This window comes from Bombus bifarius, unplaced genomic scaffold (assembly GCF_011952205.1).
Source record: "Bombus bifarius isolate JDL3187 unplaced genomic scaffold, Bbif_JDL3187 scf7180000008039, whole genome shotgun sequence".
Taxonomy (NCBI): domain Eukaryota; kingdom Metazoa; phylum Arthropoda; class Insecta; order Hymenoptera; family Apidae; genus Bombus; species Bombus bifarius.
This window is the reverse complement of record NW_022884409.1, coordinates 373,463-394,661: the sequence shown is the minus strand read 5'-3', so window position 1 is coordinate 394,661 and position 21,199 is coordinate 373,463. Positions and strand designations below refer to the sequence as shown.

The 21,199-nt window shown below is 46.7% G+C and overlaps 1 protein-coding gene across 1 annotated transcript in view; it reads right to left on the bottom strand.

Annotated features, from left to right (window-relative positions):
* LOC117207633 (unc-112-related protein-like) overlaps nucleotides 1-21,199 on the bottom strand; it is a 38,262-nt gene that overhangs the window by 4,546 nt on the left and 12,517 nt on the right. The window contains exon 2 of the mRNA XM_033448017.1: nucleotides 136-369. Within this exon, the coding sequence (XP_033303908.1) occupies nucleotides 136-369 (234 nt within the window). The remainder of the gene's footprint in view (nucleotides 1-135; nucleotides 370-21,199) is intronic.

Here is a 21,199-nt window from a genome sequence, read left to right as displayed (position 1 = left end):
TTAACCACCGACTCAGAAACACTTAAGTCGTCGTTTCAAATCTTAAAAAAATAAAACCTTGAATTTTTAAATCGTATCTTCTTATAGGACCACGGTGCCGGTTATTTCTGAGGAATTCCTAGAGGAAAGACTCACCAAGTTCCTTGCACAGATTAATCACGGCGTTGAACGTCTTTACGGAGAAGTCGACCTTGCAGTCGAGGCAACGCGTGTCCGGCAACTGTACTCTCAGAGTTTTGTGCATCGGTGTGAAGTGGAGAAGCGCATCCGCGGCAACACCATACTGATCCAAAGTGCTTCTCGTTCTGGTGAGCCAGTGATTCCTCTCGGGCCACCATAACGCGTGATCCGACCAGTCCATGGCGATATCTGCATACAACAAACAGAATAGGAAATTGAAAAGGCCGTTGGAAGAATTATTTCGTTCTTATCTGGACGTGTCATGGCTAATTTCACGGCGTTACGAAGATGGACATGTTCGGTTAACCGATGGTCAGAGGGGGTCGATTGTTTAATGCTTCTTTAAGGGAGACGAACCAACCTCAATTTATCAATGAAGATCCAACGAGATGGCGGTCGTAGACACGCGTGTTTATTGCCTTTATCATCGGCCCCTTTGACCGTCTCGCGATTCCGGAAACAGAAAACACCCCTAATGTTTTGTTGGGGTGGGATATATCGGGGGGATTATTCTCCGGATGGAGATTCGGAGCAACGATAATGGGCCCCTCTCAATTGATCTATCAGAACATTGATCAATGGAACAGCGGAAAAGTTCTCCGTACATAGATATGGGTCTATTTAAGATCCGATCCAATGAACAAGAAAAATTGAAACAAATTTACAGCAACCTGTTAGAATCTTCATTCTTATAAATTCTTGCTTTACAGTAACATAGAAACACCGTTCGCGCGTTCCTTCTATTTTTTCGTCCGAGAATACTCGATGTTCTCGGTCGTTCGTTCGCCATTCGTACGAGACGACTTGGAACATTCCGCGCAATAACTTGGTAGATTTAATTTCTCTTGCGGTCGCGAATGTACGACTTCCCAAGTCTGCGACCGCAGCCTTAAACCCCTATCCTCGTTAGAGCCACGATACTTTGGTATGGCGAACGAACGAGCGAGCGAGCGAGCGAGCGCGCGCCAGCTTTCTGTATTTTTCTTTCCACGTCATACCCAGACCCCGTATCCGGGACATGTGCGTCAGAGTTTCACGACGCTTCCTATCCGGGCCCTGTGCACGCTCGATGATTTACGCACAGCGGACTTAACGACCACGTGGTTGGGTCCTATCGCGCGTCCTGTTTACGTTATTGTCCCATGGAATTATTACTGAGACCGGTTATCGGATTTCCATGTCGTAATTCTTGGAATATTCTACGATCCTCGCGTGACTTTCCCTATTTTCTCTAAACGATAATCACGCGGAACGTTATTGGTGATTTGGATAGCTCTATTGAATCGGAATGGGCTAGTTTAGCGAAACAAATTGCTCGATTCCACCCTATACCGTATTGCCAACGCTGTCCCGCTATTACAACCCATCGTGAATTGAAATGCTATTATTCCCCGTAACGTCGAAGTCCCCCATAATTGCCGAGAGTCAAGGTATCCGTCGCGATCCACTAATTACGCTCCCTCGGGTGTACGGAGCAACTGTTGCGGAGATAAAATCGGCCGATGGGGTGCGACATAAAAGGATGCCCGGAGGCTGGAGCGTCTTTCTCGCTTCAAAAGGTTTCCTCGTACATACATTTGTTTCTACGCGGCCAGAAACCTACGGCTCAATTCGAGCACACGCCCTTCTTCCTCTTGCATGTCGAGTAGGCCGGCCTCTTCTTTTCTTTCCCTTCGATTGCCGGTCGTGCGCGCTTGTGAACTCGTCGCGGCTCTCGCACAAGCAACCTTCTTCGTGTTTCTCTCGCGAGGAGCGGTTACAATGAAGCTTTGAGAATCCAGCACACAACTTTGCAAACGTGTACTCGCATCCACGGATAGGCGCAGTCGAAGATATTCGTCCCGGACTGCGCACCCCCGTCCCTTTTGTGTCCATTCTTTCGCACGAGCGGCCCACTTCTCACAATCGCGGAGAAAGAGAAGAGAAAAGAGAGAGACAGGGAGAGTACCAAAGCCGAGACACAACCCCTTGTATACGGGAAGACGTCGACAAGGGTGTCGGCTGGCTCAAGGGTTTCATCCCTCGCCGCCTCTTGAAACCGAAGAAAACCGGTCCGTTTCTGCTGCTCTTCGGGAAATATGCGCGACAGACACACGTGTATGCATGCCTGTCTGAAAAACAAATTTTCACAGCTGTTCCGTTCCATGTTTGCCTGATTTAACGACTCGGACCCCCAAAATCCTTACCACTCTCCGTCTGAACATCGTTTAAAGTGACTATTACCAACCACATGCTGGGGAAAGTGGAACCGTCTACGTGACATGCGTATCGTTTCTCCAGGGTGTGAATCGGACCGTAGAGGCTCGTGAATTTTGAGTTGAGTGTGTGACTTGAACAGTATTCGATTGTTTTTTTTTTTTTTAAACGACGCTCTTTAAGATTTGTGGACGCTAAAAGCGTGTTCTATGTTGTTCAACAAGGTGTCTTTGCATCTGAAAGAAACAGAGTCTCTTACTACAGCTGCTGCAGGCTAAAAGCGAGAACAATGTACCGATGTCAAGCTCCTAGAGCTCTCTTTCTCGTCACGAGTCTGTGTCTCGTGCAGAAGCTTTTAAGAGTCGGCGTTCTTCGTAGCGTAATCAAACCGAGCTATAAATTTACATGGTAATTTACAGTTCTTGTTTGGAGTTGCCCGAAAAGAAGTAAACGAGTACTCGTTTCTTGTCATCTTCGTAATTCGCATAGTGCATAGAGGTTGCCTGGTTTCTCGTCGAGTACACGAGCTAACTACATATCTCTTTTCTATGCGAGAGAGTTGTCGCGAGGCACGCGACGAATTCAAAGGACGTCGCGGGTGTACCGTTAATGGGATGATCTTTTCCAGCGTTGACCCGGAGTGCCACGCGGTTTTTACGCACCGTTACGTTGCATCAGCTACGAAGATACGAATATAAATGGGTCGAAGAGAGGAAGCTCGCTTTCACGAGACTACAAAGCTACGCGATTGTGCAGCTGCGGTCTATAAATATTTCGCGAATTTTAGGACTCGCCGCGAGACCACGCTGCTCTCCTATCGAGATCTCCGGGACCTTCGACAGCACCCACGCGATTTTCAACGCTCGCGGAAAGCGACGAAACAAAGAAGCTCGAGAAGCAATACCGTCCCGAAAAAACGAGTTTCTCGCGTTAAAAGAGAAAAGACCGAGGAGAATGCCGAAGGGAACGACTTTGAAATCGCCAACTTTGCGAGCCACATTCCGCTCGTCGAGTTGTTTGTGACTCGCAGCGATGTTACAACACGCCGGTACAGCTACCTACGACGCGTTTAGTATGCATTGTCTTTCATTACGGCTACCGCGAAGTGGAAGCACCATCGTGGCCGAGCTGTAACTACAAGATATTAACTGACGTCTGTCACGATATAAAATATTCAATTAGACGATCATACACTGGTCGTGTAGCGTACAATACGAATACTGAAAGTTCCCGTTCCAATCGGTCATTTGTTAGATACAGCATAGAGGAGGAATTCTGACTACGAAACAGTCTGACAAACATTGATTTTTATCATTATCCAAACGTTGAACTTGTACATGAGACCAAATGATCGCTACTTTACATCATCGTCCAACAATTTAGTATATCTACCACCTTAAATATTAAAAACTTGGCAATGTTTTTAGATTCGGATATTTGAAGATTTAGAAAGCTTCTTTTTTACATCTGTTAATCTGTAATTCTTAAAATTGCTGGAACTGCATGTAGGTAACGGAGCGAGCATATTGTCGATTATTTGCCGCCGAGGCAACGACCCGGAATTGAACGTTACCGTATATTACGCTAGCATTTGCAAGGATGCGTTACGAATGACATTTAGCGACGACGAGACGCTCCACCTGGAAGTTCAACCGTGAAAAGTGCAACGGACGGTGCAACGACCGGCCGATGCACTTGGCGAAATATCACGTTGGAAAATGGAGCTCGATCTCTCTCAAAAAGCGAATCACTTGTGGAACTGTAATATCTGCACATTCTGTCATCTCGAGTCACGTGAATGACAATAGACCGGTAAGAGCGCGATGTAGGAAGAAGAGCGATGTAGCGTGGATCTCTGGTTGAGAAGAAACCGTGCTGATTCAACGACAAGAAAATGTTCTTTGCATAACAACGAAGAACCGATGTGTGTGTGTGTGTGTGTGCGGTGTACCGCTAGGAGTGGCACCGTGACACACTAACGAGAAAAACGACCTCTTGCAGGTCGCCTTATTGCTCGTACCGGTGACCGGAAACGCGCATCGTACGAGGATACGTTCGAATCCATTTCTCGGATGAATCGTTTTCGTTTACACGAAAATATCTCGCAGCGACGGATGTTGGCAACTAGGTAATCGTGGAAGTCGTTTAGAAATTCCGTTGCATTATTTCCGGCATAGATTACGGAATAAAAATTCTAAATTCATAGTATTTAATTGCTTCCTGCCTACGTTGTTTTTATCGAACCGTAAAGAATTTATGAACTAAGTAGAACTGAAATTGTACGAATCTCGAAAGAAACGGTGAGTTAAACTGTTATTTAAAGCAGAAGCATCGACAGCTTACGGTAACAGTGGAAATGTAATCGGGCGAAGGAAGTCGTCGACGAGGGAACAGAATCCGGCTGCTTTTCTACCATTCCTCGTGGCGGTCGTGAGTGAATCTATTTCAGTAGAGCCGCGTTTGGAGCGTCGAGTAAATACAGCCGAGTGTAAATCGAGAACCAACATAGCGGAATAATTCCGGAGAAACGCGCGTGTTTCGAGGAGATTCCGTTGAAATGTGGCTTGCCAACGATCTACGAAATTCCTATTCGTTTGCGAATCAAGCTCGTTTGGCAGTGGCGAGAAAAGTGTCGAGAGAATACAACAGAAAATACAACAAAATTTCGACGAATGTTCGTGTCGAGTGGATAAACGTTCGCTTAAACCGAATTTAGAATACAAAGAAAACCGCGTCAGGCGAAAGGAGGCTCGATCACGGAAGAGCACACGTCTGACATGGATTGATTAAGAATTCTATAAGGCAGTGAGTAATTTAAATAATTAGGCGGGGATCGCATTGATATTGCACGCGGCACTTGTACCTGCTTCGAGGAATGTTCTTCGATCGAATCAATTGCACGTTTCCCTCGGCGTCGGACCAAGAGCCGGAGAACGGCGGAATTGCCACTCGAACGGAGTCACTGTCATTAAGGCCGCTTCTTAGCTGAAAATTTATCACCGTGGCTGTCTGTAGCCGAAACGGACGAGCGGCGCGGCGCCCCGGGGAATCCTTATGCTCAAAAATACGTGACCGTGTCCCCCTCGATTTAATAAAACACCGAGGACAACCAGCGTAGAAGCATGGTAATTCGTGTCGGGTCTCGTTTAGTCCCCTCTAATTGCTTTATATTTGTTCGCCGTTTAGTATCGAATCAATAATGGGTCGTGCACTTTATGAAATTAGCATAACATGGATTGGCAATAAGTTGTTCGTGTTTTCCTCCTGTTTAACATTGCGTCGAGTTTAAGTTTTAAAGGCCAGTTTCTCATTGTCAGCTTTTTCGCAAACGATTAAAAGGAGGTCGTTAGACAATGAAAAGTGTAACGAAAAAACTAGGCCGAGTTTACGATTCTCTCGACGTACCCGATACAGCGAATACCTGTGACGAAACGATAATTACATCGAATTGCATAGGTACCTACGTCGCGTATACCTGTGTACATGACTCGTATAGAGTGCTTGTTATCGTCGCTCGTTGCATATCAAGCCGCGACTGTTCGCAACACTGATCCCGAACACAAAGAACAGTGTCAACAGCTGACCAAACAGTTCGTAACGTGCAACGTGTCCGTAACGTACACCTCGTTAAGCGTCCTCGATAATTCCTCGACGATGGATGAACTCATCTTCGCTCTCTGCTTCCCCAGCGTAATCCTTTCAGCGGCGCGTGGATCGTAGCTTTATCACGACCGAAATTGTTTTCTTTTAAAATACTAGAGCTCCTTAAGCGACAGGATTATCTCGCCGCTCTAATATACATGTAAATATTGAAAAGCACTGGGAGCACGTGCGGTCTATGTAAACGTAGACGAGGGAGGAGAACACGCGAGCAGAGCGCTGCTCATAGCGCGCGCGCAGCACCGGGGTGAACGCTTAATAAGGGGACAAAACCCGCGGTGCACGTGGCTACACATAACACCCCTTTCCGCGGAACAATCCTCGACGGAAGTCACGATATAATATTATGATATAATAATGGGAGCACGAGAACCGAGCGGTGATGGTGACACAATGCTGTGCGACCCGGTACATCGCTGAAAGGACCCTCCATCCCTTTTTTCCGCCGAGTTCCTGCGCGAAAAACCAAGGGGACCCGGGCAACGCAGCCACCCTCTGTGCCTCTGCAATTGTGCAAAGAAATGTGGGCCATTGAGAGGGGAGAAAGAGAGGACCAGAAGGACGCGTAGTGCCGGCTCTGTCAACAAGGACGAGCGTTGGAGTACGAGTTCAGGGGCGGATCCAATCTATCACGTGGGACATTTGAAAAGACTCGCGTCACAGATTTATTTAGCTTTATATACGTGATGTGGTTTCACAAATTGTACAATCTGGTTTATAAAGGTAAAACCAAGTATTCGTATAAAACGTATCTACAGTGGGAGATCGTGCCCATTCACGAGGAATTTTCATATAATTGAGACGTATCCGTGCCTGCAACGCGTGCGAATAGATTCGTCGAGCAACCCCTTTGCGGTTTTTAGCGACTGCTTCTCCCTGCAGTTCTGTTTGGTGAGCTGGAGCATCGTCGAGTTACCCTCGAGCGAACCACAAAGACAAGTTCGCAGAAAACTGCAAGACCAAGCCGAGCCAAGTCCTAGCCTGGTACCAACGCCCCTTTGATTCCTCGGTCGATTAAACGTGGCGCCGCTTCTTTTGCCGACGAATCTCGAAACGATGACTGTGAAATCAAAGCGACGGGACTACGAAACGATCCTTCCGAATGCTATCGCTTGGGGGAGGCCACCGACGCCTCTCTGTGGATTTGGTTAACGAGAACCGCCCTCGTCTACGATTTTATCTGCTGGCAAATGAAACTCCCTGGCGGTTGATACAATTAATCTCAAGCCACAAGTCATGCTTCATATCGGATGTCTGGTAAAATTTAATGTTCGAGGACAAGAAATAAAGATCAAAACCGGAATGATCGCATAAAGAGGCTAAAAGAGAATGGAGCGAATCGATCGTGATCAAAAACCATGTAAAGGCAAAAGATTAGATACAGGTCAGTCCAGGCGTGAATTTATTTCTCTGCACGGTGTCCGCAATGCGGCACGAAGGTGAGAGATATGCAAATCGACCAGCTTGTACCTGTTGCGTTCTATTTAAATCCAGTACTCGTTGTTCAGATTGTGTCTCGTGCTCGCCGTTAATCGACTTTCCCGAACCAGGGAGTCGCTCGAATTCTCTTGGAAATACATAATGACTCGGTTGCCGCGAGAATTATGCAACCGCGTGGGGACCACAAACGCCGCCAAGTGCAGTTGTCACGCTGAAACCTTTCGTCATGGTTAATGCACGAGTTGGTTCGCGGCGTGGCCGAGCTATCGCCGGCCCTTAATTGTTCTAAAATAAGCACTGACTCAGACCCGACGCCTTTAACTGAGTTTAATCCGTTTGTATGGTTCGTCACGTCGATCCAGAATCGGCGTCCGTAACGCAACACCAACGCTCGACGCCGAAGTATCGGTGGTGGGAGTATGGAAGCAAGCGCGTACAAATCCTTTTCCCGTGACGAGTACCATCAAAGGAAGCGTCTCTTTCCGTGATCATCGGATAATTAGAAATTACATATTCAATGAGCAAGCCGGGGTCGTCGAACGATCGGTCGACCATTTCACGCGACTCGGAGTGATACAGCCGGATGATTCGTGAGAAAAAGTTCGTGATATAATAAAATGAATGTTCGAAACGCTTGCTAGACCATCTTAGAGTTATCTGCGTGTATGCGCGCAGTTGCTTTACCGCGGTTTACGAGTCCTCCTTCCGAGCGGTAACATACAAGTTGCAATAAATGTCGTGCTTTTTACGCGGGAACAATGGAGGTTAATTCGTTTGTATGGTTAGATGACCTTTCTTATTAGGACGGTAGCAAACAGTAAAATTGAGTCACGTGATTATTCCTCGTAATTATTGCGCAACCATGTAATAAATTAGGAAAGTACATAAGAGGAAACGTTGATCTAATACGAGCGCTGCCATTCACTTCGATATTTGATCGCAAATATCACTTCTAAGAATAACTGGTTGCCGCCACGATGTTAAACACTAAGAGTATTAGACCAGGTTCAAGCCACGCAACTGGTACGCTATGACCAAGGTTGCGATCAGCATAATGCAGCCTGTGGCGTGTCGAGAATGGTAGCGTCGTGTCTCAAGAGGCAGTCATCTCTTCCATGGAAGAGGAGCACGGCGTCGCGCCTAAATAGACCTCGAATTTCAAGTGTGGCTCGGAGCTTTAAATAACTCGCGCGATTAAGCATTATCTGACGTTTCTGGGGGCGTGTACGCGGTCTCGTAATTACGCACGCAGCGCGCGTACACGCGTAGATGCGTATCGTCTATCAAACGACCGCTTGTGTCCCCCTTTTCGATCCACTTTTGCCATCAGCCGTCTATCTGTGACCTCGTTGAAAGAGAATCATCGAATCTGCTCTTCGTTCTAGCGGAACGAAACCAGCGAATTTAGCGTTTAAACATTCGTGTTGCTAAAAGACCTAGATTTCTACCAGATAAACGAAGATCCGTTCCACTTCGTTTTCTCCTCGTTGGAGATTCTTCGTCATCCTCTAATCTCTTGATAAGTTAAACGACAGAATTCAGCAGCAGAGCGGGGAAGTTTCAGTCGCTAAGAAACTTCCACATGGATAAATCCGTCGTCGCGACGCGTGCAACAGGTGCTTGGTTAAAAATGTTCCCGTCGTGGTTGATCGATCGTTTTATATTTTATTCTGGGAAAACGTGGCCGCGACCGACCCGATAAGAAGGGAAACAAGCGACGCGTGACCGCCTGTCCCGGCCATAAAAGGGTGGCGTCTAGGATTGTCCACCGTTTTTAGAAGAACGGCACGAAATCGTCCTATATGGACGTTCGGCATCGACCAGAAAACTATAAGTCGCTTATACGAAAACATGTTAGCGCCTGGTGACGCACGACACGCGTCAAACGCGTTTCTCTCCTCCCACCCGATCGTCCAACGAAACTAGCAACTGGTAACACAACGATGACGCTACCTGTATGGACTTCCTCCGAGCGAATGAATGAATATGTATGCTGAATTTAATTAACGAGTCAAGGCCGTAACTGTTTCCGTTACAAGCGCAACGTCGTGCTTTCGACCCGTTCCGTCTCGTCTCGTCGCGCATGTCACACTTCTTTCTCCGTTTATTTGCCTTTGATAAAACTTTGCTTCGTTTTTCTATGTTTAATAAATCTTCCGTGTTCTACAAAGTACAGTGGGAGGATGATACACGGTGGTTTCATAACCAGAAGCGCTAGACCTGTTACGATTCGTTACGAAACAGGCATCTCTGTTGACTCTACGCAAACGTGACAGGCGAAAGAATGATTCTTTAGAATCGCTTGGAAGGCGAACGCGTAGATAACATCTTGTTAACGTCAATGTTCGACGTTTTCTGTCATTAAAAAGTTTCTCCGATATCATGTTCGTTTATTCGTTACGGTCAATGCAGGACCACTGACATATTTAAAAGGTGTTTTTCTACCAGCTGATAAATCTTTTAGAGCGAGCTCCAAGGCGGGCTGCAAAAAACCTCCAGCAAGCGATTTTCCACGGTAGCCGCGAGCTAAACGTCGATACTAGGCAAGATTGTGCTGGAATTTCATAAGTGTGGGTGGCCCCTGTCTTTGTCCGCCTGTAACGATAAAATCGGGTCAGGACAGAGCACTCCCTTCGTTCGATATCTCGTATCTATCCGGAGATCGATAACGCCGCGTTGGTCCCGCAGGACGAGCGACTGGACTTGCGATCCGACGGATCCCACGGATTCCAAAGGATAAGCAACATAAAGTAACACATCTTGGAACGAACAATCTTAAGATCTCCATTTTGATTTATTCGTAGGAGAGATAGATGTGCATGCAGTTCGAAGAATTAGCAATAATAAGTGTGATAGTGCAGTTGTAGTTGGCCTTTGTTTTGCAAAATAACGAAGCGATGCATAAAACGAGCAATAAACGTCGAGCATAGAAGGTCACTATCCGTGGCTGAGAAAAAAGGTGGAAACAGTGTACAGGGTAGGAAAAAGTGACTTCAGATAACGCTGCTGGGATGTATCGATTTCGTTGACCTTTGGCACGAACACGAGCAAATACATGCGGGTGTGTCTAACGAATTGAACCACTTTTTAGCCCGGAGAATCTACACGGGCCACAGACGTTGGAATTCAATCGACGAAATTAAATCGTTCTCTTTTTCAATCGTGTTTAATCAGGCCGTTGATTTACGATCATGTTCATTGGAGTTGATAAAAATCAGCTGCTCGATCAGAAACGTCAATGAACTTTTTCAATCTTCCAATTATACATTTTATCATGGAATCTTTCCGTCTTGATTTCCAACAACACTTTCCGCTTTCTCACCAGCGATAAGCCGATTTACGTTATTTGCACATAATAGAGAAGGTTCGATGCTCGTTCCGCGATTTCCCACCTACGTTCCCATGAACGTGGCTATCCAGTAAGAAAAATTCACTTTCTCGTACCGAGCAGCGTGGAGTCGGAAGATGCGCGACTGCCCACGCGGCATTTCACCAGAGGTGAAAGGTCAAAAAGTGTTGCCACGGATAAAAGCATCGCTCGTTAAGCGAACTACCTTGACACCGTGAAACGCTGCTCAAAGCCCTCGTTTCTATCGAATCGTCGATATAAACTCGACGGTTTCCGAGTTCGATGTGCCCGATGTTACGCGTCTTCGAGTAGCGATCGTTTCTCCATTGGCAAACACGTAGTTCGCAACTCGGAGACGAAATAAAAGAAACACTAGCGAAAACGCCGGCGACAACGATCTCGCGAGTGACGCTGCACACGCAATTACATAGATGAAGCCGAAGGGAGCGGTTGAGCGTGACGAGAGAAGAGTACGCGAGAGGACAGAAAAAGAGAAAGAGGAAGGAAGAGGATAGAGTGGAACAGGGAGAATGAGGGGTAGGAAGCGAGAGGGAGCACAATAAATGACAGAACAACGACCCCGCGTTGGCTCGTCGACCAGACAGATCGTTGCCCATCGCGAACGAAATATTCGCCACGGATAAACGTTTCCAACTTTCCACCCCCTGAAACTAGCGGCTCGAATATAGCTGCAAACTTTGCTAGATCGATGCGTTTCTGCCGATGCGATTATTCCAGTGAATAACGGGGTGAATGTCAGATTCTATCCATCATTCGGCTGAAATAAGATAGTCCCGTTGGCGTGTAAAGCGCCAGCCGAGTTCTCGGACACACAATGGGCCATCACGGCAAATTGTGATGCCAGAGGTGTCGGTCACGATCGATGGTCGATCGGAGAAAGGATCGAGGACGTGGAACTTCCGGCAGAATCGAAATAACTTTGCCTGACGCCACGTCGTGGGATTTTAATTCGTGTGGTACCTCCGGATGCGTTCGTAATCGCCTAAAAATTCGTTTGGGAAAAACAAAAGTACGATTCTACCGTTTAGTACTGTCTACGCTCTGAACCCGTCCCGACGAGTTATGGAAATTGCGTTCCGAAGAGGTCATCGGTGAAATGGAAACTTCACGCTGTCACCAGACTCGTTTTGCGTCTCGTCAGCCATCCGAGTAATCGTCAACCCTGTCCGAATACGTCGTTCCTAGCAACCATATAGCTTTATTAAGCTTTCAGAGTTTAAAAACTGTGGATTAAATCTCGGTAGAGCGACCTTTGCGAAATCCGGTATTCGCTTCTATGTATAATACTTCCAGTATTAGCCAGTTAGAAAATGGCGTCATACGATCATTTTGGTTTATGGCAACATTTCTGGTTCCTTCCCCCTAAAGAAAACTGGGTCACGCGATGATATTTATAGAGGTCCAAAAGGGGGTTGCAGAAAGAGTGAAAGAGTGGGGGGCAGGCTGGAGAAAACTATTATTGGAATCGGCTGGGTATTCGCACCCAGCGTGGCGGCGTCTCTTTTGCACGCTTGACCAATCGGCCAAGGAACCGCCGTCGCATGGATCTTGTAACCCGGAACGTGCCTACTCTCTCGTTACCGTGCCATTTGTATTCTCCCCCAATCAGTGCTGCGAGCCGGGCTTTCATTTTCGTTGGTCGAGAATCAGACGGAACCGAGAATTCCGGGGGAGGATCGCGCGAGTCAAATCGATTTCATCCTTGGTCGACCTTCGTCTACGGGGCCTCGTTACGAACGCACGATTTGTTTCCGCTGCTTCCCGTTCGCGTTCGGTGAAAGGGAAAATGAGCGGAAAACGGCGACTAAGGAATAGAAGGAGGAAAGAGCGAGGAGAGATTGCGGGATGGCACAGAAGGCAGCATAGAGGAGAAAGAGAAAGAGGGTGATGGAGAAGGGAGGAGGGATGAGCGTTGCAATTAGTCTTTCCACGGGAAACGCACGCGGTAATGAGGCACGACCGGCTCGCACTTCCGGGACGTCGACGTTGTACGGCCGCGAGAGAGGTTATTCCTCTTTTTGTTTCATTGTGCGCGACTTCCTCGCTTTCTCGAAGAACTGGGGGACGCGGTGATTGTTTCGTCGCCCTGGGCCATTGTAGACGAATCTGCTCTCTGTCGTTCCCTACTGGCTGCGCTCCGTTGCATCGAAAAGCGCCGACTCGCTCTGATAATTCGACGCTGAATGCCTCTTGAAACGACGCTGCACTCACCGAGGGAGACCTTGCGAACTTGTGAAATACACCAGCGACGTAACAATAGTGGTTTACTCTTAAGGAAGATTTCTTTCGTACGATCCAACCTCGACTTTCACTTGTTTCCTCTCATCCGATCAGAAATTTTATCGAGAAACACGCGCCGAACTCGTTTCGATGAACTTTGTACATGGTAATATGTGTCTTATATGCAGGTATATTAATCAGGCAACCGGTAAATTTTATGATCCTTGAGTGGACTCGTCCAAAGAATTTTAATGACCATAATGAGACCGCTCCGGTCGTTCAGTTTTTGCAAATCAAAAAGAAGCAGGCAGAATACTGGCTAGGTGGATACAGATAATCATACGCCGACTGGCTAATTAAGTTGTCCGCGGTATCCGTTTTCGATGCGAGTATCGTCGGCCTCTCTGATGCATCGTGATGTCCGGACGCGAGTGGCGCTTGTGCGCTCGTGAATGGACGCGCAGCGACCATCGGATTGATATATTCCATGCAATCAACATGCCTGCGACGTTTCCGGTTCAAGGTATCGCAGTCCTACGCACGTTAAACGCCACGGGAATAGTCTGCTTCTGCGAATCGAGACTTACTTGGTTTAGAGTGAAACGAATCGGAGTACGCCTTAGATCCGAATTCAATTTCGCCATTTGTCAAGTGATACAAGAAAACAACGTGAAAATTTGCTCGCGTAAGCCGTTAATGCAATTAAACGAATTATCGGGACATGTATGGGCAACGCGAAAGAATGCGAACACAGTCGAAATCGGTATAAAAGGAAGAGGAAAAATTCAGTGGACGTCGCGGCGGATGACGTAACGTGGCTAAGTGACGACCGTGTAAACTGGCGCCACGGATTTGCATTTCGCAATGGCCAGTAAAACCGTGTTCCCCCCAACTTGCGTCTTTAGGAAACACATGCATGCGAGTATATACAGTTTCGTCGAATCGACCTCGTAAAACATAAACGCGACTAAAATACTATGCGCTGACTGGCACAGCAGATTATTGCGCACCTACATTCCATCTTGAACGAATTCTGGATGCGTAATGCTGATCATTGTCGCAAATATCGCTGAACGACGTCCGTTAAGCGAGACGATCGTTCATCAATAGCGAACATGTTTGCCTCATATTATCGCGCCGAGTGAAACAATTCCTAAATAATGGTAAATGTACGAGATACCGATCGATCGAGCTCGCGCGAGTATTTCAATACGGATGCTCGTGTCGCATGTTCGAAAAACTCGAAATTATCCAGGTTTCTTTTATAAATGTAAATTTAGTGCCTTATAGGGTGTCTCATAAATCATATGCTCGACGATGGTTAATTTCGCGGCTGCGGCAGAGGCCTAGTTTCTCGCGGAACGAGGGGAGAAAACACGCGGAGAAATATAGCTTGTCGACGCATTAACTATTTCTGGTGTATATTGGCGGAGAGAAGTCGGTTCTTGCCACGTTCCCGGTGATTGAGCTGCTCGAAAGCAATTTATCTTCGCCACCGTCTCCACACTCGACCGATCGGCCGACAAAAGAAAGAAACTACTCGATTCGAGCCACGCGGATCGAACACGAGCCTGGCCTGGACACCGTTGGAAGCTTTTTCCACAGTCTCGGCAAACCGGCAGACGTCTATAATTTTTTCACCGACTCGTCGTCGTCCCTCGAAGGGGTGGCTGGTAGACGTAGGAACGTTCTGTCTCTGTACGCGAGGTTCCACACGAATATCGGAATAACGTGGGAGGAGTCGAACGAGCCGATCGATCGGCTGGAAAAGCCACGCCACGTCGGACTGCTTTATTTTCGCATGGAATGACCTTGGAGGAATAACGTTTTATGGAAGTCCGACCGTCGCGATAACCAAAGCTCGAAACGTTGTATTCCCCTACCTCTGGCGAAAAGTTATCGTCCCGCCAGGCTTTATGTAAAGTTTTACGACCGAGTCGACAAGCTCGATACGCTCCGTGTCAAGTCGAAAGAATGCCGGTAGCTTTACGATAGGCCACGTATCGGACATTCCACGAATAATCGTCGCGAGAAAAAATAAGTTGCGTGCCTGGCCAGCTAGGTATACGTGTCTATTAAATCTCTCGCATATTCAAGATTGCAGCTTCCGTTAAACGGGTGAAAGTCATATTAGCGTTCCTGCTGGCGCATAGAAAAACGCGAAAGAGGAAACTTGGCGTCGTGCCTCGCGCTGGTATCATCGTGTACATGATTTACAAGGATTCCGGTCGCCTTATCGTAGCTGCACATCCTTAACTCTGCACATTCGCGAGTATCATCGACTTCCGCTGACGTCAGGTCTCCCCTTTCCCTGTAACACCGTTTCCGGTGCGTTGAAAGCGAATCGCAGCAGCAGCCGAGCTATGTCGCCTGCGCGAACCTGCCGTCTCGTGTTTTCCCCAAGAGGTTGTTTCCTTTTTCCTGGCAGCCGACGCTTGTTACTGTTAGTTTGCTTGTTTTCGACAGTAGCAGACAATGGGAGAAAGGAGATAGCGAGGAAGTTGTGAAAACTACCTAAGTTAGTCGATAGATCGAATGGCAGCGAGTCTGGTCAAAGGTTCGACGTTCCGCGGCCATGTTGACTCACTATCGCGAAGATAGAAGAATTTTATTATGTATGCTGTAAAGTCACCGAGGCATCTACTTACTCGGCTTGAAATGGACGAAGCGAACTACTCGATATTCAAGAAACTAGAAATTCACACGAAATGAAACACCTGTTTCAAACAGTATCTACCCGACACTCTCGCAAGAAATACATATTTCCCCTCCAGGAACAAAGTATGGTGGAAAAAAAGAGGTGCTAAGATAGAGAGCGTTGATTGCTGACTTCCGGAAGCAGTGGTAACTTGCGATTCCGTATTTTTCTTGCGTGCATTCACGGGTGAGACAGCTCACCGGTTTCGTCGTGTAGCGGTGCATCGATATATCACACTCTCAGCAATTATACAATCTCGTTAGCATTCTTTCGCTCTATCGCGATGAATGGATCCCTTTCATACGCGAGCCACGCGCTTCTTGCTAACTCGACGCTTCGCTCAAACGCGTGTAGCGACTATGTTAAGTGCACGCCGTGTGTCACCGTCTCCAGAGAATGTTTAACACTCTTTGCTCCGGCGCTCCATTAATTTCCCACTGTTGCACAGCGAGAGAAAGCAACTCGAAGCGAAAGAGACGATTTCCAGTTCTCGCAACTTCGCCACGCTCTTCATCCTAACTCGTATCTATATCTCTATGAATCATACATGCATATATTATTGTGCTTGCTTTAACACGTTGACGCGTTGCATCGGAAATACGCGTGCCGTGAATAATTTGCAAAGCGAGTCACTACGCAGATAACTGGCTGGTTGACGCAGCGTGCATCCCGATACTCCGAAAGCTCGTGACCGAACGTCGCTGCGGAGGCACGATCGCGATGAACGGCAAACTGATTTCTGCACGGTCGCCGAAGCAGCAACGTTCCATGCCGTGCTTGTTGTACCGGTATCGATCGTGAGTAATTACCCAGCATCGACGGACTTAGACGAGCATTTACGCACGTGCACGTTCATGCTCCTGTAAATCTTTCGGGACGTTTATCGTTTCCGATGCCGGCCGCTTCGAACGACCTACGCGAGAAACCTGTAAATGAACCGCGCTAGAAGGAGGTCGGATCTCGAGTAGTTGTTATTCCAGGGACGTTGGCCTACCTAGAGGCGGTACTTGGAATCTTTCTATTCGCCAGATCTCGAGAATCTTCTCCTTGGACCCAATTCTTTCGATTATCGAAGAAAAAAATGTGTCTCGGTAAATGTTTGCGATGGATGACTTGAATGAATATATCTGAGTCGGACTTCAATGAAGACGTCGACGAAACATTGCAAGGGCACATAAGGATCGTTGTCTCGCGTGGGTAGATAAGCTGCGCACATAAACGCTATCGGCGTTATCAATCACCGTAAATAATAAAACGGCCAGCGAACCGGCGCAGCGTTTACACGCGGACATTGGTCACGCGTACGTGTATATAGATGGAAATAAACGAAACTAATAAGCGGCCGATGCGAGCGAAACGGAGCACGTAGATCGCAGTGTCGCTCGAATCCTTCACATGTGGGCTGAGAAAATCGCAATTTACGGACATGGACAGGGATCTTGCAATGATGCAACGCGCACACATCGCGCCAATCGACTGTAACTCCAGTGACTTATCGACTATTATTACCCTCCTTGTCTTCGCTATGTATCACTGTCAGTCGTTAGCCTTTCATACGCCATTCAGACTTTTTTCGTAAAAGAGTACTTAATTATCGTCTTCTATAAATACACCGACGTGTAACGTTCTTTCGATAATTTCATATAATGGGCTTTGTACACGTTCAGCCACCGGACGCTAGAACGATACAAGTAGCCTAGGATACGCTATAAATAAATTAATCATTTTCCTGCTTAATTTTCTGTTTCCTTTAATTGAATACGACCGATTACATCTATCGAATCGTAACGATTGTATCTTTCCCCGTGTCCATTATCACCGACTATCGATTCTTTGTCGGTCTCCTAACGACAAGATAGAGACACTGGAAACCAATTTGGTCTCTAATCTATCAAGTTATGAAGTGGTATGCGTGACAAGAGTCGACATACTATATACTAAACACCATGAATGGACACGAAGGCGTTCGAGTGAATGGAAACCAACAGGCAAGTTTCGCCTACGCGTTTCCAGCTATATAGGCAGACAGGTCCCGCGTATGTGGTCTTCTATACGTAGTCCCTGCGTATGAATATGGATGTCTAGAGGCCGATCAAACTTCGCTCCATGTTCTTTGTACTTGTCATATATATCGCTATTTTGCAAATAGTCCGAACGATATTTTATAATCGTAATTTTCAGTCATGTGAATTAAAATAGACGGGCAAACGTGGATCTTAAAACGATCGTCAAAATTTCCGTACAACATTGCTAATTAGCAAGGCGAATATTACGTTCGTGTTAAGCGAAGGTTTCAACTTTAATGATAGGAAGAATTCCGCGCGATAAGAACAAGCCGCGATATAAGTAAAGCATAATATTGATACAAGTTGATAACACCTTTTCAGATCGTCCAAAAGCGTTAAGAAGTGGTATGTTATCTGCCGCTAGTAACTGGAACGTTTAAAATCGAATCGACCTAGCGATATACGAAAATTACCACGGCTATTGAAGTCTGTGACGCAAAACTGAATGTAGTGAACAGATACGCAGACGTATTTAGATAGCCCATACGAATAAACAAGCGAAGATACAATGGAACGTTGGACGCGCCATGGCGTCTTCATTACAACGCTTCAAACCGAACTTGTTTTGATTTCAAACAAACATAACGAATTCGAATAATTAAGCGACGTTGCGACGGCTGAAAGTATCGACTCATCATTGTCGGACGATTTACATTAACGAGCACCGAATAATATCGACGAAGCGAAACGAGTCCTCGCCGAGGAATGGAACTGAAAGTCGAATCATAAGGAGGGTGCAACGACTTCGCGTGCATCGTATCAGCGCCGAGATAAACGGCGAGATTGCGAGAAAGGGGGAAGAATAGGGCGAAAGAAAAAAAAGGTAAAATCAACGGCTGTAATCCAGGTATGCACTTGGGCACATTGCCAAGACGCTAGGAATGCAGCATGCATCTCGCACCGGACTCGATCGCCGCATATGAGTACACGAGTATGCACTCAACGAAATTGCCAACGCAGGGAGAAACTCTGTTCCCCGCGACGTTGGCATCTTCGCGCGCAAGCATTTTTTGAATGAAAAACACCGGGAAACGGACCAGGTAAAAGTATCTTCTTTAACATGGAAATTACAAGCGCGCGGAACTGTTGGCAAAACCAGAATCGTAAAATTCTCTGGGTGACAGGGCTCTGATACTTTGATTTCGATTAAAAAAAGAACGCGCAACTTTTTAAGCAATATCTGTGCCACGGTCAAGACCTCGGCGACCCATACCAGTTGTCACGTGTTTCAAGGTCCGGTTGCGTATTTTCGAGAAAAATAAATATTCCAAAGCATTCACGCGTTACCGATGCGTCTGTTTCTCTCTTCTGCGACGTAGATTTCGAAGACGTACAGCGAACATCCGCGCGAATACCACCTCGTCCGTGTAAGGCACCTAAAGCTGCAAGGCCGTGGCGAAGAATCTCGCGGCTGGCTGTCGTATTCAAATCGTACGAGCTACGAGATTGCTTTATGTCCCGCCATACAAAGTGCCTTCTCGGCTGCCGACTCTCCTCCGGACAGAATTACATTACACCTTTTACCGTACTCGCCGCGTCAGATATTATCGACGAATAAAGTTACGGCTTCTACAAATTTTCGCTACATCTCCTTCTGTTCTATCCGTTCGTCGTAGAGATCGAAATAACGTTACGAATTACGACGACAGTGTAATTGCATTAGCAATTCCTTAACTAGACGAACAGCTGTTGGCGCAACGCAGTATTCGTTTCATCATTCTGTCACACGCTCTTACGACGCAAGTCGACTAAAGACAAACTCCATGGACATTGTACTTTAACCTAGAAATCCTAGAATACTTGGGGAAAGATTCTTTGAGAGTCACTGACGCGTTCTACGTGACAAAAGACCAGTCTGTCGCGACGCTGTTCAGCATCAGATATTTTCGCAAGCTGGATGCATCGCCTAAATGCATCGCTCCATGACAAAGTACATCCGTTGCGTAACTTCCAAGAGCTTAGCAAGAGAAGCTCTCGCTCGCGTAATCAATGACGCCATTCATCCTAAAGGTCGATTACTTCTATATCTCGCGTGAAGATCGTCTCAAGATCGATAAACTTTTTTTGAGCACAACAACAGGCGAAAGAAACAACATGAAGATAGGAGCGAGCTTTGATCGATGCCACTGGCAATGACTCACACACCGAAAAAAGAAGACGAGTTACCAGGAATGGGTGAAATCATCCCTTTCGTATCACGAAAGAAAGTCGATGGTTAAAGTATAGTTACAATGTTTAATTTCTCTAACGAAATAAGGTTCTGACGAATTCCTCGTCCACTAATATTGTTAGTTAATAAATTATTATGCAGAAGATGCAAATCCATAAAATTGGGAAGTTTACAAAAAATAAAGTTGATCAGTTTAATTTTCTACGTATCTAGAACGTCAAAGCTGTATAATTCTTTTCGTCGCTGCAAAAGTTTGCTACACATCCTGTTCAGATTCGTCGAGTGTGATTCGCGGATGTTTCGACGCGTGGACCAACAGACGAGCGAAGAGTTACGAAACCAAATGTGACGGGATCGCAAGCATCACTGACGTCACGTGCTATGTTTAAACTGTGAGTAGCGAGTCTGCTTCTACGCGAGCTCGCGTGTGCGCCGGATCAGAAACGGATGCGATGCGTACACCAGGTCGGCGTGTTCCTGCTGGTCGACGCACAATGTACCATTGTCTCTTCCTCTTTCGCGTATGCCTTGCCTTTCTCTGTCGCCGACCGCTTTTATTTCCTATTGAGCCTTAAGACGCTCCAAGGGGTCAGGCTTCCCGTGTTCGCAGGTAGGTAGGCGTGCGTCCACGCACACGTGCGGATGCTGTGCAAAATTACGGACGTTTGAGTCATGCGCTCGGTTTGCGTCTCCGGACGCAAGAACGGGAGCGGTCCGAAGTTCTTAGAGACGATAACACCAAGCAAAGATAATTGTCTGACGAAAGTATAAAGCCCATGAAATATTTGTATACACGTAATTTTGTCCACAGATGATAAGCGCGCGCGTTGATAGAACACAGTTCTTTGCAAATCGTGCTTTCTCTATCTTTCACTGTAGCGATTATGACTGGCGAGGCAAATGGAGGGATGCTATGGGCTCGAGTACACGGAGTACCGGCTTAATCGCCAATGCAATTTAGGCAATGCGATTCTGCGGCAAAACCCGTGACAAGCGTCAAAAACACGCAGCGAATAGGGTGAAAGATGGAACCGCGTGCGCATGAATCATCGTCCTTCCTGCCATTAATGGGATTCGGCCGAGTACATGTAATATTAGGTGAAGTAAAAAGTTCTGAGCGCTTTTTCGCTTTATTTCGACGATGAAATTAACATAGTCAAGATTATTCGATTTAGATTAAATATGCGCCGTTTTGTTCG